The sequence below is a fragment of the Etheostoma spectabile genome, chromosome 14 (genome assembly GCF_008692095.1).
Source record: "Etheostoma spectabile isolate EspeVRDwgs_2016 chromosome 14, UIUC_Espe_1.0, whole genome shotgun sequence".
Taxonomy (NCBI): domain Eukaryota; kingdom Metazoa; phylum Chordata; class Actinopteri; order Perciformes; family Percidae; genus Etheostoma; species Etheostoma spectabile.
In genome coordinates this window covers 17614767-17642544 of record NC_045746.1, presented here as the reverse complement: position 1 = coordinate 17642544, position 27778 = coordinate 17614767, and the positions used below count along the sequence as shown (strand labels likewise).

The 27778-nt window shown below is 41.0% G+C and overlaps 1 protein-coding gene and 1 long non-coding RNA gene across 2 annotated transcripts in view; one reads left to right on the top strand and one right to left on the bottom strand.

Moving 5' to 3' along the window:
* The window catches only part of LOC116701598 (uncharacterized), a 21423-nt gene extending 14100 nt beyond the window's left edge, over positions 1-7323 (top strand). Inside the window, exon 3 of the long non-coding RNA XR_004334962.1 lies at positions 7267-7323. This is a non-coding gene — a long non-coding RNA (uncharacterized LOC116701598). The remainder of the gene's footprint in view (positions 1-7266) is intronic.
* tmem170b (transmembrane protein 170B) lies at positions 3949-18801 on the bottom strand. Its single transcript, XM_032535350.1, has 3 exons — positions 18269-18801; positions 11541-11711; positions 3949-8566 (listed from the first exon to the last, which is right to left on the bottom strand). Exons 1-3 carry the CDS (start codon positions 18444-18446, stop codon positions 8436-8438), a joined length of 480 nt encoding a protein of 159 aa, XP_032391241.1. The 5' UTR covers positions 18447-18801; the 3' UTR covers positions 3949-8435.
* Between the last annotated feature and the right edge of the window lie 8977 nt (positions 18802-27778).

Sequence of the window (27778 nt, the reverse complement as noted above, 5' to 3'; positions counted from 1 at the left end):
ATGTGGCTCGGGAAAGGGAAGTTTGGGATCTCCTGCTGGAGCTGCTGCCCCCGCAACCCCATACCGGATAAGCGGATGAAGATGGATGGATTCAGACATTTCATTTTCTTCCAGTGCTTGAACTTCAACAGAATATTTAACTACATTCATCCGTTTTTACTTGAATTGACGTTTCAATTCCTTCAAATGCTGACACAGGCTGCTACTTCAAAGTCTTTGCCTCAGGTCCCTTTTGAACATCAAGAAAATGTCTCCAGCTTTTCACGCTCCCGAAATTTCCACTGTTCATACACAATTATACATTTGCTTTGAGTGCTTACATTCAAATCAACACTTCAACTGAGCCATTTCGCTTATACACTTAAACTGGTACTCATTTCTTTCAGGGCTTACACTTCAATTAATGGAAATCTGTAGCTCAATTTATCCTTTTGCATTTTGACTGACATGTCAACTCTTTTTAAAGAGTACAGTTCAACTCATGCTCAGTTGCTTACACTTAAGTTGACACCTCAACTCCTTTCAGCATTTTATCTGCTATTTCATCTTCTTTCAGTATTGGTATTTGAACTGCCACTTAAGCTACATCTTCAACCGGTAAGTATTTTGGCTATTACGAATGTTAAATTTATTTTCTAGTTATAATTTATAACCTTAAATTACAAAACCTTTATCACCCTGTAATTCTGCAACCAGCTGCTGTTTTTCAACTCATTAATCCATCAAAAGAATTATTGTCAGGCCACAAACTGAACACAATTTTTTTGCAAATAAAAGACATTCTTTCAAATGTAAACACACCAGAGTCTTACTCAGACTTCATTGTGTTGACCTTGTAGGGGAATATGTTCCATGGTTAGGACATTACAGGAGACGGAGGAAGCCAAGACAAATCACAGCTTCATCCAGACGGCAGGCGCTGTTTGTTGTCTGTGCTTTATATACTGTACATTATGAGCAACTCGAGTCAAGTCAACAAGCACAAAGGTAAGGTCAATAATGTGAAGTTATCTGCCGGGTCAAAAGACTTGGCACAGTTCCAGTCATTGTTGAAGGGGTGTTTTTTTTTCTTTTTCAAAGTAAGCATGCAACCCCCTTGTTAGCGCTTACGCTAAACTCTGGGTATTTCCTGTGGAGGAATCAATAAGACAATAGCAGCGAGTGGCTCAGGGGTCCGAATGAAGGGGACTTAGGGGCTCTTTACTGCATGATTGAATGTTTGGATATGCAAAGTGGCTGTAAACAAACTATATAATATCCAGAGCACCAAAGAAACTTTTTCAGGAAGTCTGTAACCTGTCCTGCAGTTGGAAACACAATGACAAAACAGAAATCCACCTTTGATATCCCAAACTTTCTTTTAAGACAAATCACAGAACCATCCATCTCTGAAAGAGTCTTTAACGATATTGTCAGGGAGTTGTAGCCTACACTTAAAGCTCTGGTGCTATAAACTATTTTATTTTAATTAACATCCTTTACATTCAAGCCATTGCCAAATGAGTTGACACAAAGCTAATTAAGCCTATCTGCAAGCCTATCTTCTGAAGAGACAAATTTTTTTTTTTAATCCTCTGTACTCTCCTTGAGTTATTAGCAACTGTGTGGAGCAGGGGTAGGTGCGGTGTGCGTTCATCGAAGGCTTGAATTACTTAGAAAGAAGAAAAAAAAAATCACTTAGAATTCCTCATGGGGACGACAGAAACCACACACTATAGCTTTAACCTTTCAGTCACTGACAAATAATGGCATCTCAGTTCTACTTACATATTTCTGCCTGTCACTGTCAGATAGGTGAATGTTAGGTAGCAAACACAGATAGTCCAGGCAGACAAGAAGAGTTCAGCTCCAGGCCCAGGGCTCCAAATGGCTGAACCCCCACACAGCCACGTTGACAATCTAGCCAGGAATGACTCGAAAAGGGCTGGTTATATACTACACAGGGCTAATTAGGGAAAGTGGAAACAGGTGAGCAGGTGGATGAGAGAATCCGGTAACTGGAACAGGTGAAGGAGTCTAAGGGCATCTGGTGGATTGATGGAGAATGGCAACGCAGAAGGCTGCGGAAATGAGAATACGGCTGCAGGGAAGGACAGAGAGGCTGTGACATGATGGGTACATCTCAAGTTAGCATGAACTACAGTCAGACTGTAAACAAACTCTTTTTGGGAAACTGAAGCATAAAATCTGCAAGAACACACACAATAATGCAAAGACAAATGATTCCCATGTTGCAGTGACTCAAGGTGATTTAGAGGCAGTTAAGAGCATTAACATTATTGACTCTGCTGTAAGCATACAGTTCTTTTTTTTCAGTTTACCAATCACTTGTAAATAAAAAGCCACATTCCCTGGCCTCTTTTAAAACACTTCCTGCCCTCAGCGCAGCGCCGTACCTCTTATCAGCTCGGTCCAGCCTTTTCTCTCCCATTGGTTAAACAGCCATCCACGTAGCTCTGCTGCTGCTGCTGAGTGGAAAGCAGGAGCACAGTCAGGCTCTGTGCCATTAAAGAATAAAATAACAAAAAACAAGGTGATAACAACTCAAGACCTTTGTCCCTTCAAATCCACAAGCATGCTGATTAAATTCCATCACAGTTATTCATAGCCCCCTTCCCTCCTCTCAGCATTATAAACATATCACATTAGACAACTGGCTCGGCTAAGGCATCGCTGTGTTAGCCTTAAAAAGCCTTAAAAAGTGGCCAGCGGTCAAATCCTTTCAAGCCAGGGAGGAAAGCACATCACACGGGTGGAATAGCAACAAAATGTCAAATCAGATATGAGAATTAAGTCTGGGTCTGAATTGTGTATTGTTCAGTCATGGAGTCTCGGGTACAATCAAAATGTTTTAGGAGGTCCTGCCCCTGTCATTACAATCATGAGGCATCACGTACTGGAAGCTTTTTCTGGGAATGATACCACCAAATGAAAACAGCTGACTTCCTCGGACACGTTTGCTTCTCTAAAAATGGTTGCTGCAGGAGAGCACGTACAGGAAAGTGGAGTGCCTGATTGGCTCTCAGCTGTGCCAGGAGGGCCGATGAGCTCCGTCTGCCCCCGTGCCACCAGGAGACGAGCCACGAACGGAGACGATGCTTCTGACCCCGAGGACAATAGAAACGGAGACACGGTGATTCATAATGCGTTCACAAACTGGGCTTTGTGTGCCAGCTTGATGCTGCCTCTAATTGTTTTCACAAAGCGGCGAACACAACAGTAACGGACACTAATGAGTCTGATACTTTACGTTCATAGTCAAGCAGTCAATTTGGAGTCAGGCCGGATTAAATCATTTGCAAGAAGAATGCTAAATGTGCTCTTTCTGAGGGAGATATCACTTGATGAAAAGTCAAATACTCAAGGTTTCTGTTAAGTTCTTCCTTGCTTTTAGGTTCAGTACACAGAAAAACTGTCAGAGCATATTAACTGTAACTTTGAGAATACAAAAACAATGTAATTTTCTGTTTATCAAAGACCATTATCAGCTCTAAGAGCAGACAAATGACTCCCGAATCAACACTTGTCAACTTTAAATAACTTCTCTCTAATAAACAATGGAAAATCGGCAGCATTCCTCATTTTAAGGCTGACTGAGGTCTCCACCACGACGGATTGAATCCACACCACACAGCAGATTTCACAGCCTTTAGATGAACTATAACTCTGAAAGACCTCAAATTACTGTTGAATGTGGACATAAAACTTTTGTCTCAACTTTTTACAGACATTTTTGCTGAGTTTAACTAAATGGGTAGAACATTTTCTGTCCTCAGCTAACGAAGTATTTCCTGTTCTGTATAAGTACGGATTGGAAAGAGGCGGGAGGTGAGGGAAGGGAACAGACAAACACCTGAAAGGAGAAACTAAACAGGCAGCCAGTGATGGCAAAAGTTAAAAAGCACATGATGATAATACAGATAAAGAATGTAAACACCTGAGCGTTTATACTGCAAAAGATTTTTAATTCAACTCGCTGGTGAGTATGTACAGGAGGAATAATTTGTACATAAATAGGCAATAGTTATAAATATCAGCAGTTTGGCTGGTACAAAATTAAAAAAGAACATATTGTACATTATCTACAAGTGCCACTTTGGGTTTTTTTTTACAACATTGTCTCTTGTTGGATTGTCCATATAGTCCCATTCACACATTATCTGAGCTGCACTGCACATGCAATCACAGCGGGTACACAGCAAGTGTCCGGAGGGGAATATGTGGCATTTGGACAACAGGAGACTGAGGGGGCAGCTTTTGTTATAAGCCTATGAAAGAGACAGGATTATTAAGCTGTGCGTCTTGCTGCAGTGCGATGGCATTTTTAAAAGTCTAGAGGGGATTATTAGTTGCTGGGTGTCTCCTTAGATATTGCGGTACACAGTCACACAACCACTTAGATGGCTGCTGAATTACAGAACCTGGAGCAGAATAAAACGCAGTAGTCATTATCAGAGCGATCATGGCACTGGGTGTGAATACTCCCATATTTACCAAAATACTATCCAGTGGTTTGTTTGTTGATATCGGCTCTTGGTTACACTCTCCAGGTTAAGACTTAGTACACTGTGGTTATATACAGCTCAGGATGTACAGTAAGTGAACTCATCACGCAACTTCATGTCCAGTCTGCCAGTTTAACCTGCAGAAAAATTCATTTCTAACACATCAAATATAAAAGATTACACATTTTGTAAGACATTGCTCAGTGAGCTGCTCCTCTGAACGCGGCGTCACTTACAATTAAGTCCTCACCCTTTCTGACGCTTTAGGGGTCCGCTAAAGAATGTGAACAACCCATTCTAAGGAAAGAAAATAAGTTCTGTTATACTACTCACATGCCGACACCAAATACAGCAACAATAATCACATGTCTCCTATGAACCACACATACATACAAACATGCAGAAACTGCCCCACAAACAGCTTCACAGAGATGTCATTGCTATGACAACAGGTGAGTCATCAGCAGCAACTCATATTTGGTCCCTGAAGTTGAGCTAAAACATTCAAGCAGGTAGTATGAACAATATGTAAAGCATTCAGTGGATAAAATGGGGAGGGGTTCTCAAATTTAACACTTAAATTTTTGCGGGGGAAAATTAGGATAGAAAAAGAATTGTCCAATGTCTGTATCAAAACACTCTGTAGCACTTTCATGATTCTTTCAAATCCACAATCATCTTTCATTTCTGTGCAATATCGCCCTCTTGTGTGCTGAGCTGGTTACCGAAGGTGAGCTGTGTCAATTACATAACTCATTTACCTTTAGAGCTACAAAATCTAACAGCACATACACTTAACGACACGGGCATCTTTTTTTCTTCTTTTCAAATTCATAAAAACTGTGGTTTTATGAAGTTGTAGCACAGGTCTGGGGACTGGGCCAATGTGCAAATGTTTCTGTAACTGAATAAACAAAACAAAAAATATCATTTGATATCAAATAAATGACTGGCACAAAGATAATAAATAAAGCTAGAACGTCAACGATACTTTGGCATTACAACCTAGCTCCTCTCACCCTGCTGCACAAAGATAATCAGTTTGAATTTCGGGAGGGCTTATGGGTTCCCAAATCATCAACAGGATAAACCAGTTTGAGTAAATACAGTAGCTTCAAGCACATTCTTCTTCTTTGCTTTACCAAAACAAGATTATCAGCGTCCATTATCACTGATTTCTGTGAATAATAACAGTGATTACTGGATTGGGTCACACCAGAGTGGAGTGGTATCACCGCACACTGTGCTAAAACAAGGCAGTTCATTTCAGTGCAATATGCAAAGTTAAACTTAAGGAACATGGGTTGATAAACAAAACAAGGAAAAGAGGAAGCCATAGAAAAATGGCCGTCTGAGCAGCAGAATCGGTCTGACCTTCTCCAGGGAGGGATGGCTTTTCACGGGGGAATGTATGCTGTAGCAGTGCAGACAATGTTAGTAATACTCTGGCTTGATTCCGTTGTTATTACAGACAATCTGTACCAGGACTCACATACACAGAATATGTTGTCTGATAATGTAAATCTCAAGCAGCAACACAACCCCCATCTTTCTTAAAACCTGAATAAGAGAAACCTGATCCTGATCTTACGCTAACCACACCCGAATCAAACCTGCTCAATGCAAACCCTTCTGAGGGCTTGTCCAGGCCGTTCTGAATACTTTAAAGAAATATTTCAATGCTTAATCTCTTTCTTGCTGAGAGTTAGATGATCTGGCACCTGCATTCTGCTTTAAGATAACACATGAACAAGTTGAAGGAGTTGATGGGATTACATTTCACTGAAATTGTACCTTGTACAACAAAACAAGGAAATTGTACCTTGTACAATTTCATGCGACAATTAAAACTGATTGATTAAAGATTGACATCACTCTCCTGGCTGTACAGTAAACATGAAGATGGAGGCAGCAGTTAGTTAGCTTAGCTTAGCACCAAGACAGGAAACAGCTAGCCTGGCTCTGCCCAAAGGAAACAAAACTAGGGTGACCAAACATCCCGGTTTGACCGGGTCTGTACCGATTTGACCGAGTTTGTCCCGATTTGACAGGGTCTGTCCCGGTTCGACCGGGTCTGTACCAATTTGACCGAGTCTGTCCCGATTTTGAGTTGCGCGTCCCGAATCCCAACAAAAGCCTGTCGGTTTACACCAAACACTATGAAATTGTCCCGGTTGTCAGTAATGACATAGCTTATTATATAGCCCAGTCATTAACTAAACCCAAGTAGAAAGACTAATAATTGTTTCTTTATTGGAATCGTTTGGAATTGTTTAGAGGATTTGTTTTCAAATCCGATCATCGCTTCCCAATTTAATATGCGCAAGTTTTAGTTTCCGAAGCTGCCAGGTACTTGTTGTGCTGCAGCCTTGGAACACAGTAAGCAGTAAGCTCTAGTGTGGCTTTATTTTACATTGAAATAGCCCTGTAAAACTGCAAACCACCATTGAATCAATCTTTCCTCTTATTTGTGAAAAGAGGCATGTGACCCATTTCAACTCCACCCCTTAAAGAATCAGAATCGAGAATCGATAAGAACCGGAATCAACCGCCTAAAAATGACCTCCACCACATTCCTGTTTAAAATTCCTCAGTTAGTGATCTCAGCCCAGTTTTTCATATGTGCTGCCCATTGGGGCTGCTTGAGCAAGCACAACCTGGCCAGTGGCTTTTTTGAATTTGGTTACCAATCACAACAGAGTGGGCCAGCTGACCAATCAGAGCAGACTGGGCTTTTCAGAAAGGCAGGCTATTAGCTCAGGTGGAGGTGCTGCAGCAATAGGCAGTATGAGAAACATACTATCTTTTTTGAACATCAAAGCATGTAAACCTATTCTAGGAGAAGCTAAGAGTACAAATAGGATGCTGAAAAGGAGTATAATAGGGGTTCTTTAAACTAAACAAGCGAGATATTTAACCTGGTAATGATTAAGCTTTAGAGTTATGATAGAGCCAGGCCAGCTGTTTCCTCCTGATTCCAATCTCTATGCTAAGCTAAGCTAGCCACCTGCGGCATGTAGCTTCATATTAACTTACAGAACGGGATGGCATGTCCTTATGTAACTCTCAGCAAGAAAGCAAATGAGCATATTTCCCTATGTGTCAAAACATTCTCTTAACTCCAGTCGGAGCTCTCGTTGGCACACAATGAAAATATATTTTAAACCAAACGTAGCGGCGATGCTGGTTTTCTCCTCCTCGTCTACTGATTTAACACCCTGTCAGGCAAAGAGCGTCTCAAACATTTACAATGTGCAAAATTCAAAGCTGCATGTCGGTAGTGAGTTGGATGGTTCAGCTTTAAAACCAGTTAAGGAAAAGGACTTATCATGATGAACCGTACGTGAAGAGAGGTGAGGCTGAGGTTTACAACTGAAGAAAAACTATTGGGTTTACTCCCTAAACACCTCGCATTGCTCAAATTACGTTCTCCTACTGATCACCGAAGCAGATCATCAGATCATCCTTACAAGTCGTCACTCTGCTTTAAAAAATAAAAAAATAAGAAGCGGTTTCACATCCCCTCCCCCCACAAGTGCAACAGAAAGCCTTAAAGAGTCAGTGGCCATAAAAGGCATCTGGATGTCCCAGAGAAGGCTGTTGGCATATAGAAGTGGTGTAACTCTGGAAACTCCCGAAAACATGGCTTTCAAGCCAAGAAGGTAAGGACTGCACCGCCTCCGCCTGGTGCTGCTCTCTGACATGAAGACCACCGGCCTGCATCGAGTTGCCTCTGAATCGCAGTGTGATTGTGGCAGTAACAGAGCAGAGACACCGGGGGGCGCTGTCTCCTGCATCCAGCCCCAAAGGTCCAGAGCATTTCTGCCTCCTCCCCTTAAGCAAACCCAGCCACCTTTAAGTCTCGGACTGGCTTGATTCATTCGCTCTCGTCTCAGCGTCTGTGCTTCTCCTCGTCGAGGGGGGTTCGCTTCACAGAGTGGCGAGGATGCGTGAGAAGGATATGATGATGGAGAGGGCGGTCTGGCCCACGCCCAACACCAGAGCCTCCAGCGGTGCCATGTCCTTCCCTGCCACGCGGTACACCCCCGCCACCGCGGCGCCTGAAGAAGGGGGGTGGGGGGGGGGGGCAACACAACACATCACCAGCGTTAACACACACACAGCGAGTAAACAGACGGACAAACACAGCTGACTGTCACAGCCTGTCACCATTACTGCTGATTGTCCATTCACAATAAGGGCAAACACATCTGTCCTCATCTTTTCAACGTCCCGCCGGGAGTCAAGTATTCTACACCAAAATCATTTTTTGTGTGCGAATATTTATTACAAGATGGTTAAAGCGTTCATGTGACCACGTTCTTCAATATTCACAACCGCATAGCCTACTGTGTTCATGCTTAGCCTCACAATATGCTGTTTGGGCCATCGTCATGGAAACCGACAGTGACAAGTGGAACTTTTTATGAATCTAATACCAGGACAAATACAGAGTGGCCTGATTTTTTTGGTCCAAAATTTCACAAACCGAGAGATTAAGTTAGATTCAAAAGCCTTACAGTTATTTATACTATCAGCAATTTTAGTTAAAAACTGTTTTTGTTATTATTTATTTCTGTCTGTGTTTTTTTTTTGTCTGGGCTTTAGAAGCTGGATTTAGGAATATTTAAAGAACACAGTTGTAATCTGTTTCCTTGTGATATTTTTTCAGTTCTCCTGTTTCATTGTCAAATATTTATGGATGTAAGAATAAATCATATAATATGTAAAAAATATAAGCCTAAAAAGCCATTGAAAACTAGGGTTGCACGATATTGACAAAATGTGATATTGCGATATTGATTATGAATATTACAATATTGATATTAATTGCAATATTTTTAAACATACGTATGTTGAATTACATACAACGTTACAAGAAAACGCATTGTTGCAATATTCATAGATAGATTTATAACAATATGGTGCACAGTGAGACTTCTGTATGGCTCTGTAGTGCGGCTGGACCACAGGTCAGTTGTGAATGAAAACTGTTCCGACTCCACACTCTGCCTGCAGCGCCTTTTATGAAAGGTACGGGATAGCTACCTGGGAGAAATAGGTGCGGGATAGGATTTGGTAATGTTTGTCTAGTTTATTCAAACAATTCTTGAGGCCTTTTTATCCACCATGTAGATTGGCATCACATCTTTGGCCAAATAATACATCATAGCCTTGGTGATTTCGTTACGTCTCTTCGAGTTCTTGTCGTACTTTCTGCCACTAGCAAAAACACTCGCTAGCGCGGCTTTTGGGCTAGCTCTGGCGTATTAACTGCGACAGGTATTTTTTGGGATGGTATCATGCACTCATGATTTGTTCCGTTTTGTTGTCTCTATCTATTTCTTCATTTACACTGTCACTCTGTCAAAATATGCACACACGTCACGTGGTACGCGCCATAGGATTTGTCACGTGGTGGAGCCGTGCGCTGACGTGCACTAACATGAGCAAGTGGCACGGTAACTGGACAATGAAACATGATCATTATGACGTTTCAAGCAGGCTCTAAAATCAAACACAACTCAGCCACACAGTCAACGTATGGAACACATCATTCCACAAAATAAACAAAATATTGCATACTCATTGTGACACTTTCAATATAATATTGCGCAACGTGAAATTACGATTAAGTCTATATATCATGCACCCCTATGGAAGACCTCTCTAATTAACCTACATAATCCATTACACTCACAAGTTTGATACAAATAAGAAAAACAGTCTTGTGTTACCACTGTGTCAATAAAATCTGATCAAAACGCACCCGCACAAATTATCAGAAACCAAGTGCCTGGGGGCTTTAAAGGTTGATGTTTTCTCTCTCTAACACTGCATGACCTTTCCTTTCTTTCTGCTCGGCTGCTGCTTTTGCTCTGCCACACTTTGACTTTAAGCCAGGAGGGTGTACACATGGAGGGTGAGACTGAGGGGTGTGTGTGCTCACAGTCAATAGTCTGCTCTCCCTGATTGCCACACATTAATAATACAATGTCTTTCTATTTTAGGGGCCAGCTTGCATCTATGATGAAGAGATTCATACAGTTGAGCCCTGAAGAGCGCCTGCCCTACGCTCCGATAGATGTTGGTCTATTTACACATCCTGTCATCACACTCTCTTACAGAGAGGGGAATGTAATGAAATACAAAGCAAGGCTTAAATAATATCTGGTGTATCTCGTAACAGTACAAATAAAAAGGTGACCGGAAAGCAGACAAAATACATGGTAAAGCTAGAACTGGGATACATGTTTTTCATTTGATTTTACTCTTGTAGATGCCCACATTTTTCAAAAATCCCAGTGCGCAGCTGAGTAGTGTCCCGATGACCAGAAAACTGATCCCAATGTATAAAATGGCTGGCGTGCCCCTTTAAGGCCCCTGTCATTTCAGTTTATATTATGATTGTGTGGTACATTAAGTATTAATAGAAATTAATTAAATTAACCACAAATGAATTTGTCAGGGCCCCTGGGGGCGTCTGGGCCCACTTTGTAATCCAGCCTTGCAGATATCATGTTGGCATTAGTTTATAACATTTCTCATTACTAATGTAATGCTGTGACAGAGTTTAAATACTAAGACTACACTACTGCACTTGCATGCATGGGTGTACATACTGTACTTCGTACATGCGCCACTAGCCATCCTTAATTTATGATCCCATTTTTCTAAATCAAGACATTGAATCTGGCCAAGAACAACAAAATATTAGATTTTCTCAATATCACCCAGACATTGTCGAAGCTTCCTGTGCTACGTAAACAAAAAGAAAAGGTAAACGAGTAAATGCAGGAGTCTGAAATCTCTCTGTCAATTCCTGTCTTCCTCTGTTTGACACAGGAGTTAACACACAAACTCTCTGCCCCCCCCCACCCCCCCACCCTCACTCTCTTTCCCTCTCTTCCATCTCCTGGCTTCTTCTGGCTGACTGGATGCTGAAGGCTGTTGAGGTCAGACTAAAAATAGGATTAGCAAAAAAATAAAAAAAATAAAAATAAATAAAAAATGGTAGAGTAGAACTGGACTTACTGGTGATGACACCTCCGGAGAGGGAGGCCAGGAAACCCACGCTGACCAGCACCAGGGTGATGAGGCGGCCCCTCTTGTGGCGCTGCAGCATGACCAACATGAGCAGCCCCACCGCCCCGTAGACAAAGAGGGAGGAGAAGAGACACCACAGGAACACCCAGTACCACATCTCTGATGGGGGGGAGACAAAACTAATCAGAAACAGCCTGAAAACATTCAACTACAATGACAAAAATGTGTGTTTTTTTAAGAAATGCTGAAATGATCAGTCAAATACCAGTGGTGGAATGTAACTAAGTTCATTTACTAAACTACTGTAAGTACTGTACTAACGTACTATTTTGAGGTACGTTACATGTTGTGCTATACTTCTACTCCACTACAAAAGAGAAAAGTCTGTGTTACAAACTGCAGCTGTGGATTTTTAAGATGTGGAATTTAGCCAGGATGGAATATTATAATCAAAGTTGCATTAGGGGAAATGTAGGATCCAGTTCTTGTGAAGCTTGGCCAAAAGAGACTAAAAGTCAAGATGTCCTGGCCTTTGCTGCTTAGATTTTGACTATTCCCTATCCAATCTGTCTTTTTCACAAGTCCCCTAACTTTATGGCAAGTGCAACAGTAAATTACTGTATTGTCCCCTTAAGTAAAAAAAATAATAAGTAAAGGAATGATCCTGAAGGTTTTTCTTTACATTGAGGAATAGGAAAAATATTCCTACCCTGGATAGGTAAAGATAAAATGTCCTTGTCATGCAAATTCAAAGATGTCGTTGCTCAGATTGAATGCAATCCTTCTGCGTAGGCCACTGGGAGATTTCCTGATGCAGTTTTACAGATTTACGCATAACACACCTTGTTTGAGAGCATATTCCATCTAGAGTACACATCAGCATGCACAGATACAGAATCATACGTCGGTGAGGAAGGATTTCAATTTACATCTACCACAATCTAAGACAGGGCTCATTGAGGAAGCAGCCGACCATGGTAATGGACCCGAGGTCGTGATGTATAAAACCGCTCTGAGTAAGATTTCACATGAGCAGCAGGGAGCTAGACAATAAGCAGTAAATTGAAAGTCTCGCCAGAAACAATAGCTCACAGTTGCCTTTTGTGAACGCATTCAGCTGGACTGTAGATGAACAATTCTACATTTGCACTTCTTGCTCAATTGCAAAATTAAAAAATGCTGAATTTGTCCAATTCCCAAACTGCCAACAATCACCTAATCATCCATATCGGCTCCATAAAACGCAAGTGTTATTGCTGAGAAAACATCTCACTGTGCTACCTTAATAACTGATTGCATAAGAAAAATAATCTGTATAGCTTGATCATATCAGAGGCCATGCCCATTCAAAACCTCTCTCATCCTCCTCCTTCTCGTCCCTATTTCTTTCTATTTAACAAACCAGCTTTACATAAAGAGCCCTGGCCTGATTGCACTTTGCCAGCAAGGGGCCTCACTTTGAACCACTGGCACCGTGGAAGCAAGGACAAGCCAGCTGGCCATAGATTATTCTAGAAGGAAAGATGTCGACATATGAAGTAGAATGACCAATCCAGAGAACAAGAATGGTACGTAAAAAGTCCCAAGCCTGTCTTGTTTGGATGACAGGATATTAACAGGAAATGTGACATTGTTGTGTGGTGTATACACCTAAAGACCCAATCCCTATTACAAAGTATTTTTCCAGTCCAGAGGGAGCTCTGTAGCATAGCCATCTAACCTAGTTATTCCCCAGTCGACTGAGCGCCTACATCTATTTATTGATCCAGTAATCAGCTGTTGAACTGGGCGGAGAGAGACGTGACAGCACAGTATCACAACGGCTCTTTGTCCTGCAAGACTGGGCATGACAAATCACGCTGCTGCATCGCTGCTGTCTTTCTCCAACCATCAACTTCCATCGAGGCAGGAGAGGAGGGAGATGTCTGTGACTTGACACAGGATATACTTGTCCGAGAAAAGTTTCTTTTCATTATGCTAATTATGCTTCCTCCCATCCTCCACTCCTCCATTCTCCGGCCCGTGACCTGGAAATCAATCGACGTCCACGATCATCAATGATGTCCCAATCGTTTAAATGTGTCTTTGAAGAGATGACGCTCTCAAACTAGCTTGTGCAACATTCAGGTCATATTGTGTAGAGACGTGCCTCCGTTACTGCCTGAAACGCTGGTATCGGTGCAGGGAAGTACTGGAGTTTTTACACCGATGCAATATTTCATAATAAAGCAATAAAAAATACTATGTTAAAGCAGTTTATTTATGTTCTTTTTCCGTTATAACTGACTGTCAAACTGGATTAAAAAGAAAGAAAGTTCTGTGGCATTCATCGTTTGAGAGTTTAATCTGAGGTAGACCAACAACAAATATAAAAATAATATCACAAATATACAGGGATAGTACAGTTGTTAAAACTTAAAAAATAAAATATATGACACACTGGTATCAGATCAGTACTTTGTATCGGCCGATATGCAAGTTTAGGTATCAGAATCGGTATCAGGGAGTAAAAAATAGTATTGGGCCTCTCTCATATCGTTCAGAGCGTGAGTGTAAGCAGCCGAGTGGGAAATAATGTTCACGTCAGCCTCCGACTTGTAAACTTGAGTCAGACATATCAGGAATTTCTTAAAGCTGCGACATCTCCCACTTGGTGAAAAGGACTACAAACAAAGCAGTTACATTAAAACAAAATCCAATATTAACACTAACGCATTTAACATAGTTTGCTTGTATCTGGTTTCCTTGTTAACAAACTGCTACAAATATGTTACACTGAGCCACGTGGGCACAACGTACCAGAGAGATCCAACCTGCTCCATTAGGATTTCCTCATCAGGTCCCGGTTGTACAGGTCGCGAGGCCGGACATCTGTCGCCCAACTTAAGCCTCAACAGATTAACACAATGCTCAACACAAGAGCAACGTAGGGGCACAGAACGCAAGCCGTGTCCCACAAACCCCAACTCCGTCATGTCCCGTGTCCAGCACCACCAGCACCCTGAGCATTGACTTAAGTGCAATATTAAGATACTTCTTTACTTGACTTTTTTTCATGCTATGCTACTCATAAACATCTACTCCGCTTCATTTCAGAGACAAATATTGCACTTTTTACTTCAAAACATTTAACTGACAGCTATTGCTACTAGATACTTTTCAAATTAAAATTTCACATCCATACGCATTTGATGCATACATCCATGATGCATATGATGAACCCAGTGGTTCCCAATGCTTTTGGATTGAGACCCTTGGCAGCCAAAAACATTGTCACATTTCAGATGTTTAAGAGTTGTGAGCAGATCCACCATTGAGAGATTTACCCTCTAAACTGCTCAGATGGTTAGATTTACATTCTGTTTGAAGCTCAAAGAGGTTGAATTACCTAAACTTTTACCAAAAAAAGTAAATGTGTTTCCTTCCCCCAATAATCATCATAAGCCTCCTCGGATTTATCTTATGTCTTTTTAGAGGAGTCCTGACCCCTAGACTGGGAACCACTGGACATCTGTTTATAAAGTGAAAGCTAGCTTCTTGACCAGCTACAACAAAGCATTAATGCATCAGTATTAACAATCTAATTATGTCAGATATTATAATCCATTAGTCACAGGTGCCATTTTTTTGAAGAACAAGTACTTTAACCTTTCATACAGTACATTCTGCTGATTACTCTTTTGCTATGTTTTGAATGCTGGACCTTTTCTTGTAATGGAGTATTATTACATTATGATATTGGCACTTTTACTTAAGTAGGTAATCTGAACACTTCCTCCATTATTGCTGAGCACAACCCTTGATGGGCCTAAAATACAGTAAAATCTGTCTTTGGTGGATAAATTGGTAGCAGTCACCTGCAATACTGGCCGCTATAACATTTAAAACAACATTTAAATAATTAACGGGAGTCTCGTTGCACTTCTTGATGAATTACAAGCTTGATGTGATCATGATTTAAATTAACAACTAGAGAGAGAAAGGGTGAAATGGGGTAAAATGTTTTAGTGAAAAAACATGGCTCGTTACTGATAAAATTACTCTTGGCAAGTCGTTTTTTCTCAGTTTAGCAGATGCTGGAAGCTGAGCTGAACATTTAATTTCAGGGGACAGCAGTGCAGGTGGTTACAGCTACAAAACAGCACCTATGGGGTGAGAGATGTGCTTGTGCTGTGTCATGTTCAGAGATACAAAAACAGTCATGGCACAGCATTAACTTCTACTAATCCTCAAAAACAGAACGAGGTCTTTGTCCACACGGCAGCTTTAGAGCTCGCCTGTCAACAGTGAATCATAAAAAATAAACAGGGGACCATGCTTTTTGGTCGCTTTATAAGAGGTCAGAGTTTCTGCATGAGCACACAGGCCGCTGCAGAACATGAACAAGTCAAAGTGGCAGGACTGCAGGAGTTCATCCATCAGGAGCAAGAGTGATGGATTTGTCCCGGTACAGGGAGACAGAGAGAGGTGAGATGTGGCCGGCTCGTAGTGATAAAGCTAAAACTGTTTTTATCTCTTTGTCCCGAACACTGCACAGTGGATCCTTTATAGTCCCAGCTCCGGACAAAAGGTCTGCAGTCAGGATCCCTTAGTTTTGGACCGCGCCGCTTGAAAATCTGAGGCTTACAGAATCACAAACTTCTTTTAAATCACTTTTATTTTTATTTTTAAAGCCCTTTATTAGTGTTAGCCCACTGTTTGTTTATTTTACAGATTTTATTTCATTCTCTTTATTTTTAGTTACTGGATTGTATTAGTTTGTTTTAATGTCATGTTGTTTTTCCTATTTAAGGTCCTTTGTAGCTGTTCATTGACGTACCGACATTATGTATTTCCTGCTGACCCTAATTTTACTTTTATCCAATCAAGCTTTTTAATAAATTAATAAATACATAAATAAAGACTATGGACTATCCAGCTCGACAGGGAAATTGTCTGTGGAAAGACAGAGAGTTTAAACTGTTTTATTTTAACTTTTGTCAACACAGTTGCATTCACCTGCAATAAAAATCTCAGATTGATATTTTAAAACCTGGGAACATAGACAAAAACTATTTCAGCATGTTATCTAGCCATGTAGATGTTTTTCATAACTTGGGTGAAATAAAAGTCAGTTCTCTACACAATACCGTAGCTCATATTTGCAATGCAAACTATGTTCCTCTTATGGTTTGCTGAAGTGAAACTGCTGCAAGCACACAAATCATAAACAGGAAACCTATTTGTATAAGCAACTCCCTGGGGCCATAAAGAAAGGGCAAAGGGGTTGACAGTTACCAACAGTTTAAGGAGTGTATTGCTCTTGTTGTTTAGGGCCCCCCCCGACCTCATCTCATGTCTCAGAAGGTCGTTTTTCACCTGGTTGGGGATTCGGGGTTGAGGGGGAATCAGGTGGCAGTTTTGAGCACCAGCTGCTCACTGAAGTCCAGCTCCTCACAGCTTTTCTACTCGCTGCTGCAACTCTGCTTCCGCAAACTTCTACATGCGCTGCGTCTTCCTGCCGAGTCAGCATCATTAACTACTTTTTTTCTTTCTTGATGTGTTTCTCAACACAGGATGTTAGCTACATTTCATAAGATGGGTGTGTGTGCCTACTTGTCTATGACCACATGTCCACCTCTGCAGGGAGGAATTCAAGAATGTCTATAATCTTGTGTTTATGAAACAGAGCAGTCCTGTTCTTCCTGTATTTGTCACCCCTTTTCCCCTACATACATGTAGCAGTGAGAAAATAATAAAAAATGTTCTGAACAGATGGTGGCGGAAATTTTGTTCTTGCTGAGGAAGTTCGGCCTGCCTGTAAAGGAAGAGATAAAATGCCCACATACTGCTTTTCTTGTTCCTACTTTCTTTTTCTTTTTTTAATTTCATGTGGACTTGACTGTGACTGTATTTCAACACCCCATACTGTCTCTTTCTCTCTAAGCTCCTTAACATAGATCCTTAAGGAAAGGTGTGGATCATCATCTTTACCTGGGAAAGAATATCTACTGTAGAACTACTGTCAATCGTGCCCATGTGTAAATCAGCTTGCAGGATTGTTTCCTTTTTGTGGTGTGCATCCTTGCTGATAGCAACTCTGAAGGATCCCCTTACAATCATCTGTATCATGATGCTCTAACCATATTCGCAGCTTATTAATGCCAATACTTTAAAGCTTTTATCGCCTGACCCTACCATTCAAAAGCACAATAAAAACAGCATTTTAACTAAACCTCTATTTCTGGAGTCCAGACCATCCCAGACAGATGCCCAGAGTTGATGATGCTTCCTCTTATTACCCCTTGATTAGGCTACTGGACTGCAAGACAAAGGGAGAAGGAGAAGGGAGGAAGGGAGGGAGGAGGGCTACATTTCATTTACTACACAGTGAAGGCGTATTCACGCAGAAGAAAGATTAATTAGCCGCATGGTGTGATTACTTTCATGTCATCCACTTACTCCGCACCCGTGGACAGAGGAGTGGCATTTTTATTGTGGTCCGGCCGGCATTCGCTAGTTGTGGAGAGGGGTACAGATGCATCCCCCAGCACGGGAACAGCTGGCTATGCCTTTTCTGCTCACTAAGCATGTGAGGTGAAAATATCACACATGTTGGGTTATCCTGCTTTAAATGGACGCGCTAAAACGCCGGCATAGGAGACACAACTATAGCCTACTTGCGTGAACAGCTGAACACATGAAAACAGAAATACGACACCTTTCATTCCGCATACCTGTGAAGTGCTGCAGCGTCGTGCCTTGCACCCAAAGGCTCAGCACTTGCTGCACCGACAGATTAACAGAATAATCCCTGTTTGTTGTCATGTTTCTGCCGCCGCCGCTACCGCTGCCACCGCCCGGGTTCGCACTCCTCTTTATCAAATAGCTGTACTTGGCTTTAGACGAAGGCATGGAGGAGACCGGGGTGGCATGGGATGAGGCGGCTCTCCCCGGAGCGGCTCGCCTCTACCGGTGCCTCTGCTTCGGCTTGACGTCCGTCTCCGCTCCGGTAAGGGAAGAGCCGCTGGCTGGTCGGTTCATCCTCGATGGTCTAGGTGTGGAGGCCATGATGAGGATGGCAGCGGGAGCGCAGGCGGGCAGACGGACGGTCAGCTCGTCCTACATCGGCTGGCCCGGCTACATAACCCTTAAAGGGCCAGTCGCCTGCTTTGTAAAGGGGTGGTTACCGTTTACGTTGACACATCTTCGGCTTACTGACGTTGCTTCATGAATGGGGAACAAAAGAGTGGACATGACAGAAAATGTGCGTAAGTCGCTTGGATAGCGGTAGAATATCACGTAGCAACGTAATCACGGCACATTGATTAGCCTTGGGCTGTTAATCAAATATTAATTATCTTTATATGCCTACACGTGGTCGTTACTAGCTAAAAATGACATCTTCATTCATTTGATTCTTTTACCCTACCCATAGACAGTATAAAGTATGTTTCTATGGTTTTACTTCAACAGTTAGCTAGCTAGCTGGTGATCAGCCAAACAATGTGGTTGCTAAGCGACAAACAAGAAACTATGCATGGATAATTCATTTGCACAGGTGGCACGAGCTTTTCCAATTAGAACTGTGGAGCACAACTGTGGGCTACATACATATGAGGCTATATTTGTGTGTAGGCTACAGAAATACATATGTCGCGTGTTTATTGATTTGTCATTACAAAAAAATTCCACATCAAAATCAAATGACGTGAAGCTCGAGCTACCAGGGCGTTGCCCATGAGGACGAATGGATGCAGGAGCTCTCCGTGGTGCTGATTGGTTCACCCCAAAACGCCTGATATAATAATAAATAATATGATAGGATGGATCTGAGAAAGGCACAGAGTAATGGTGATTCTTAGTTGCAGGTTTTAGGGGGTGGGGGGGAATGCTAATGACCAAAGGTTTCAATTGAAGAATAATAAGCCTAAACATTGAACTAAATCCAACATTTCAAACTGGATTCCAGTAAACCTCACAGGCGTGCATAGCCCACCTCAAAAAACAGTGAGAATTGGCTTGCTCTGTCTGCCCCAGTAGGGTTTAGACAGAATATAAAACAGATAAAAGCTATTTTAAATAGTGTGAAGCTTCACACTTATGTGACATCTTTTTCTCACACGGTTGAGTGTCAGAAGGAAAATTGAAAAGTTGCATGTGGGAAGGAACCTGAGTGTTATGTAGACACTGAATGTTCTGGAACATTTCTCTGAGGGGTTCAGTATTTTAAGAAGTGTCCCAGTTCAGAGGTATGAGGGCGAGGAAACATCTGACATTTGACATCTTTTGCGTCTGTACAATTTTCACTAAAGGCAAAGGTTAACAAAGTGGGTTTTAATAGGCTGCTGGATCATGTGGGAATTTATGCACACTCACCCTATACATCTCCCTATAAATTTAGATAAGAGAGGCAAAACCAAATATATTTTTCTTACATGCCAGATAGCCATTATCTTCCATCTTCATTTTAGTTCATATATATATATATATTCTTTTGGTAGTGGACTTGATTACACGACACAGGCAAGTCTGCTAATTTATTTGTGTATTATATACGAGTTAGAATATGCATTTACATTTCTGGTTAGTTTGAGTGAGATTTGTTTTAAATGGGCTAAAACATTCAAAAACACCAATATGATTCTTTAAGTGCAAAACAATCCGATGGAAATGTTTTCACCAGAAAGTGAAATCAAAACTGGTGAACATGCTTTCTTCTCCTGTCGACATCCAGTTTCATCAAAACTTCTTTTCAATACCCTCTTGCCCTGAGGGCTTGAAAGAGACTAGTCTGAGGAAAAAGTTCAGGCGAGATGTTGAAGATGAAAATGTTACTTTTTTTACATTAAATTTAAAAGCCCTGATGGCATTTTTGTATGCTGCAATGTGTTGTTGGCAAGCATCTCTCCGTGTGATCATTAGTGAAGCCTGCTAGTCACTTACTGTACCATACAATGGACATCATCGTTCCTTGCATATTTGAATTCAATTAATAATAATAATGTATACTGTTGATTGCTCCTCAGTGGGGAAATTACAATTTACTAATTTGTTAGAAATCACTACATATAGTCTAGAAATACACACACATGCTCAGGACCTATTCATGCACAAATGGAGAGATGTCAGAGTGACTGGACCAGCGCCCTGAGCGATTGGGGGGGGGGTTCGGTGCCTTGCTCAAGAGCACCTAGCAGTGCCCAGGAGGTGAACTGGCAGCTATCAACCCACACTCCGTACTTTGGTCCGCACTGGGACTTGAACCCTCCAGTTCCCAACCCCCTACGGACTGAGCTAATGCCTCCCCAAAATTACTTCTCCCCACTAGTTCTTTTTTTCACATACGTCGCACATAATAAAGGAGCAAGGGAAGCATTCTGGTGTAAGTCCTGCTTTGTATTTTATGGTCAGCCTGGATTTACATGCACTATTCTCTGTGAAACACAACAAAAGAAAAAAGATTTGCTGCCTCACTCTGTAATACACTGACAGCTGGTCAGACAAGACAGCAAAGAGTCATTGAGGGCAATGCTTGGTTTGCAAAGCAAATGTCAACCTTTGTTTCCTGTAAAAGCTGGACTTTTCAAACAGAATCCACCAACAATGCACCACCCTGTCCTCCATGAAATTCTTTAGAAAGCCTTTTTACAGAAAAGGTTCCACCAGAGAGCGTTCACATGGGTCCATATTCAGAGGTTAGAATATTTAGTTTGAGAAACTTTTCAACGGTTTGATCAAAACAGGTCAACTTTAAATCGTTAAATAAAAAACATTTATCAAACCTGGAAAAAGGTATTGTGTCATGATGTCAAATTACAGGTTGTAATTATCTGTGTAGGACATACAATCAATGCTTCAAAATAAAAGTTTATGAGGGGCGTCAGTCCAAAAAACAACAACATACATAACAAATGTTGAAAAAGGTTGTTTTTTTAGAGTAAAAACGTGTGTATCAGCCTTTAAAAGTCAACATATGTGTCAAGCAGTGAGGTAAACTTCATCTGTTGTCATTTGGAGGTGATCTGATGACTTATTATGAACTCTACACAAATGTAAACACATTTATTATATTTTTATTGTAAAATAAAGGCTTATATCTTGAGTTTTAAAGTTATAGTATAAATATAGTTTTGTTTCAATGCAAACAAGAATTATATAATTTGGTAGTTTAAAAAAAATCAAAAGTAAAGTTTGTAGGCAAAGTGAAGAACAACTATGTTTACACTGTGACTCCTCTGATGAGCAGTCACAGAAAGTCATATACTATATATATGTATCTTGTTACTTTCCCATTTTTTGTGAAAGGGTGAAACCGTGTTGAGAGAGGTGGAGCCACGTGGGTGGGGAGATGAAGGAGCAGACACATCAATGGTCATGGCAGTGGGATGAAAGAGTCCTTTGACTCTCCCACAACTTTGCTGCATCTTTGAATTGATCTCAACTCTCTCTGTGTTTGGATCTGAGAACAAAAGATGTGTTTACTTTTAGTTCACTGTCAGCTAATAACCACATATACAAGCTGTGTGTGTGTGTGTGTGTGTGTGTATGTCTGTGTCTGTGTGTGTGTGTGTGTGTGTGTGTGTGTGTGTGTGTGTGTGACTTAGAGACTTAGACTTAGACTTCTCTTTATTGATCCTTTTGGGATGACTCCCGCAAGGAAATTGAAAATTCCAGCACCAGTTTTAGCAAGAAAAAACAAATTAAAAAATAGATTAAAAAAAGAAAAGAAAAGACAGTATAAAGACAACAAAATAACAATAATGATAATAATAACAACAATAAGAACATTTGTCAAATAAAACAAACAAAAGACCATAAATTGTTATTAAAGTGTCAGTGTTGAGTCCAGTATTGAAGTGATTAAAGTGTCAGTGTTGAGTCCAGTATTGAAGTGTTGAGTCCAGTATTGAAGTGGAGTCCAGTATTGAAGTGTGTGTGTGTGTGTGTGTGTGTGTGTGTGTGTTTTCCCCTATCCCCAAGAGAATCCGCTTTGCTTATTGAAGGAGAGGATTTCCATCACATGGAAACATAAATAATAAAGTTATTTACATATGAAATGCCGTCTATGTTGTTTGGATTTAATGAACCACTGACTGAATGCTAAAATAAAGGTCAAATAGGAATTAGGTGAAACTATAATTAATACTCCATGCTGATTAAAATTTCATGAAAAACGCGTCCCTGTTTTGAAATAGTATCCCAATTGGAAAACTGCTTGCTTTGATCAGTAAGATGAGTCCTTCACATGGCCAGTAGGTGGATTCCTTCTCCCATTTTTCTAACAACTTTCCTGTAGTTTTCCATAACAGAGCTGCTTCTCTTTTCCAACAATCACGTCCATGTTTAAGTATTAGAAAAAAACAAAATGTCAGGGTTAGAAGGTGATTAAAATTACAATGTATGACTACTTTCATTGTGACAAAATGTTGGTATTTGACTCTTGACTCACTCTGATTATGTGTGTGTGTGTGTGTGTGACACCAAGCAAAGGCTTTACCACATCTGTCATTGCGTACTTTTGAAATGTCAGTCCCTGCTTTTGAAGAACTGCAAAGACGTACGTGAATCCCCTTTTCCATGAGGGGTCCTTGACAAATGTTTTTGTCTCAAATGGGGAGGCAACATGAGACGTCACTGTATCCTGGACACATTCATGCTGGCATTGTGCTCGCCCACAGAGTCAGCCCGAGGTTCTGTACAGACCTGCAGCGTTTTGGACCTTTTATCTGAAGGTTTTTTTGATCTCACGCATATATTGAGCCTATTGTGTTCATTTTTGCCTCGGTGTAACTGAATCTCTTGGGTGAGATATCTATTCATCTGCAGTTGCTGTGGTCCTTCAGTCATCAGTCTCTAACCATCTTGTTTTTGGTCTGTGCCCCCCTCAGGCAGATGGCCTTGACTCAGGTGAATCACCAGCAAAGCCCCCTCATCTGGCTAACATCCCTGTCACAGCGAGGACATTAACTGGAACCAACTGGCTGTGATGATGACTCAAAGTACTGCTGCCTTACTTACACAAACACATGCATTTGTCTTCCATCTGTGTCTGTTTTCTTCTTTGGTCTATCTTTGGATGACCATCTTTTTTCATTTATAGAAATAGGTTATGTCTCTCAAGGGGCAATCTAAGGAAAGCAAGTTTGCAAACACAAAAATACATAAACAATCAATTTAGATGCATAAAAATAATGTAGAAACACAAAGAAATGATAACAAAAGAGTTGAAATACACAAGGGGTTAACACCAGTGGTGAATCTGTAGCTGGCCAACAAGTGCAACTGCATTTATCAATCAATACACAAAGTAAACTGACCCTGTAAACCGACACTCCATGTAATTACACTGGTCCAATTGAATACTTCCATGCATCACACAGATGTCCTTTAAACATCTATTTCCACATTTGCATCGTAAGACACCGTGGAAACTACAAAGAAAATGAACACATAAAATACAATGAGTCAAATATACTTCTTTCAGTCATTTTACAGTCTCTTAAACACGTTTCCTTAACTAGACGAGCCCCGCAACGTTAGAGTAGATTAGATTAGATTTTTAAGGTTTTTAATTACCGTATGAATTTGCACACTAATGGAATTATCAAACATTTGGACTAACACGTAATCTCGGTAGCACTGTCCCTCAGACAGTTATACTCCACATTTTGGAAAATAAGCTTATCTGTTTTATTGCAAAGATTTACAGGAGAACCCCTAGAAAACAGTTAATTGTTGTCTTAACACTTTTTTAGGGTAGCCGTTTCCCCCCCTGCTTCTAGTCTGTATACTAAGCTATTCTAACTGCCTGATAGTTTAATATTTACCATACAGTCATCAAACACAATGTCTGGGTGATTTCAACACTGTCAAGTGTGTGGGTGAAACAATCAGTTATTTAGTTTTGGATCAGCAGCCCACAAATTCTTATATTAAATAATTAAACTGAATTGATCTGACTGACACTGTATTAGCAGTACCTACTGTATGCCTAACACACGTTTTAAAAACACAATATAACTCAATTGTTTGGTGCAGTACTGGTGCATAAATCCAAAGTGAAACAGAGTTCACGAGGGCTGGCGCTCTGATTCCCTTTTGTAGTGAGAACAAGGTATTCATAGAGACTCAGAAGCGGGGTTATTGTAGCTCTGCTCACCTTTGATGGCTCACTAAAGGCAGGTGCTCACAATCACATTTTAAACAACAACTGTGTTTGAAGTGGCCCGGGTTATACAGAGAGAGCGAATGGCGGTTTGATCTCCCTTTGGCTCTGCATGAAAATAGCTGCACCTGAGAGACCCGGAGCTTGACCACAACCAACGGCTATACTGGCATCTGACAAACTCTGCCCCCAGGATGTCTTGATCTTTTCTCTCCCTCTTTTCTTATGAAACCCAAACTCTCCAGTTTTGGTGCTGCTTTTGGCAATACAATACCCCCCTTTGACATATTTAAATTTTTAGTTCTTCTTTTTGTATCCTGGGAAATTACAACAAAATGACACAAATAATTAACAGCTATGTATTGCTAATTTATTGCAGTGAGTGGTAAAAGTCAGGGTTTATGTAATTAGAGGGATCTTGTCTCTTTGAAGGGTTACATCAAAACAAGTGTTGAGTGACCACTCATGCCGCTGTTGGACTGTGGGAATTTCGAAGCCAGATCCATGTTGCTTGAGGCAATGTAATTCTGATGAAAGACAACTTACTGCTTAGATATGTTTAGCTAAGGCTCAAGACCCGAGCAGTGTGGATGAGTCACTGCAGAAAGGACTAGCTGCTTCATGTTGCTGCATGTGGGTGGATCTAGTCTTTCATTGAGAGAAAATCTTTCCTCAAGGCACACATTTTCTGTTTTGGTCTATGGGAGATAATCATTATGGAGCATGTAATTTACTTTTCTTCTTAATACATTTTTGCTTTGATGGGTTATTATTGCAGAGGAACAACACCACCACATTGTTTGTGATGGCAAAAAGAGAAAAAGTATTTGAGTTGTAAATAAAAAACAGCTAAATTAACTTTGACAGGAAGTCAAAAACTAAACTTTTAAAATATGATTAGTAAGTAAGTTAATTTGAAGTATATACTCAAAGGTGTCCAAGGCTGCACAAGGCCCTAACAATAACAATGCTAATGTGCTAATATTTAAGTACCCTATATACCATTTTAGTCTAGTGTGGTAGCATGCTAATACTTTGCTAATTAGCACAAATCACAGAGTACAGCTGAGGCTGATGGGAACGGATAAATAAAAGTTTGGATCCAAAATTTGCACTAGATGAAAAGTTGGGGGATCCCGAAAGTTATCACAGCTCATCCTTAAGGGGACATGAATACTTTTCAATAGATTTCATGACAATCCAACATTGTACAGACATTTCACTAAAACAAACATGACAGAGAGTCTACAGCCATGCTCTAAAGCTTATTGCTAACATACGCACAATAATTATACTAACATTGCAATGTTTAGCAGGTTTAATGTTAGCAATCTTAGGTTTGGGTGTTAGCATGCTAGCATTTGCTAGTGAGCCCTAAATCACCACTTCTTGAGATATTTCACCAAAAATAAGAATGTCAGTCTCATGGTGGTGCTAGTAGAAAACGTCAGAGGATCACCAAATTAATTAGGATTCATCATTTGTGGAACATGAATGTCTGTACAAAATTCCATGGCAATCCATACAACAGTTGTTGACATACTTCAGACTGAACCAAAGTGGTGGACTGGTCCATAAAACTGAAGATTTAGAGCAAGATAACCTGCGAGTAAGTAAAGTACAGTCACAGATGTCTTCATGCATGTTAAAATTTAGAAGAAAAAAAAGACAATGTTAAAAAAACTTGTATAATATTAAAAGAACAGTAATGCAACAAAGGCAGCATGGTCTGTTTCTGCCCTTTAAAATGCAGCGTAGCCAGCCAGTGTATTCATACAAGGAAGCAGCCAAAATCTGAAACTTCACTTATTCTATCTTAACGCTCCCCTAGAGGCCTATATCCATCCCAGGGTCACTATAACTTGTCTGGAGAGAGGGGGGGGGGGGGGGGGGGGGGGGGGGGGGAGGAAATGGAGGGATGCCAGCAGAATGTGGGTGATGCAGACATGCTTAACACTAAACTTTCCAGAAGCATAAATGTTCCCGGCACGTTTTGAGTCAGCCAAGCAGCCAAAAACCATCCAGTCCCAGCATGCCTTACAGCGTCTGGGATCTGGCCTTACAGATCTTTCTGTAGGAGGGGGAACTCAATGACCCAAATAAAACTGCTGTGTAGATTACACTCAGGCTCTAAGGACACTGTGCTGTTTTCATCACAGTCCAGGTAAGATATGAAATGCGACAGAATGTGCTGGTTCAACACCAGCGGAACGACCATGAGACATTTATGGTCTCCGCTGATTAAACATCACGATAAAAAGCTCTTGAATTAGCAGCAAAGATCTGAGACTGAGATAAGAGCCCTTATGTGTTTGTTGTCGGGGGTCTAGGAGAGAAGATGAGAATGATTTCGACGGCAAATACCCCAGCAGCATCCGTATCACCGGCGAAGAATGTGTCAGAGTCTTATCAAGTGGATAGACTCAATAAACCCGAGACAAACAACGGTACTTAGAGGCATTGTAAACAGTGTGATGCTGCTGTGCTCGCCCTTTGTCCCTGAATAAAGGAGTGACATTTCTTTATCACAAACGCTAGCTTCTGTCTAGACTAAAGTAGCTCAGTGTAAATTCTTTCAGGAAGACCTATTAATCGATGCACTCCTAAATCAATTCAACTGTTTTCTTAATAAATGTACTTTTTTGTACTAGTCTCTCCTGATTTAATTCTTTCAGAAAGACCTCGTTTAATCAATGCTCTCTTCCTAAATGGAATCAGCTGTTAGAGGCTTTCACCTTCCTCCTTAACCAATCAGAATCATACACAAATTGCAAGGACCAATCACAGAGTCACAACTCTACTTTTAAAAATCTGTTTCTCCCTGTGTTATTCAGCTGTCGTTGCAGGTAAAGAGTGCAACCCCCCCCCCCCTTCCACCTCCAGTCATCTACTCCAGCTGACCGGTCTGGAGCCTCCTTCGGTCTGGTCTTCGGGCTCCTTCGTCATCCCCACCGGTGTCTAGATTCCATCTGGGGGTATGATGGTTCTCTACCCCTATATAGATATGCAAAATATTCATATAACGATGGAGTCTAATCGCCTAAGATTTTGTAAATTTTATTGAGCTGTACAATAAACC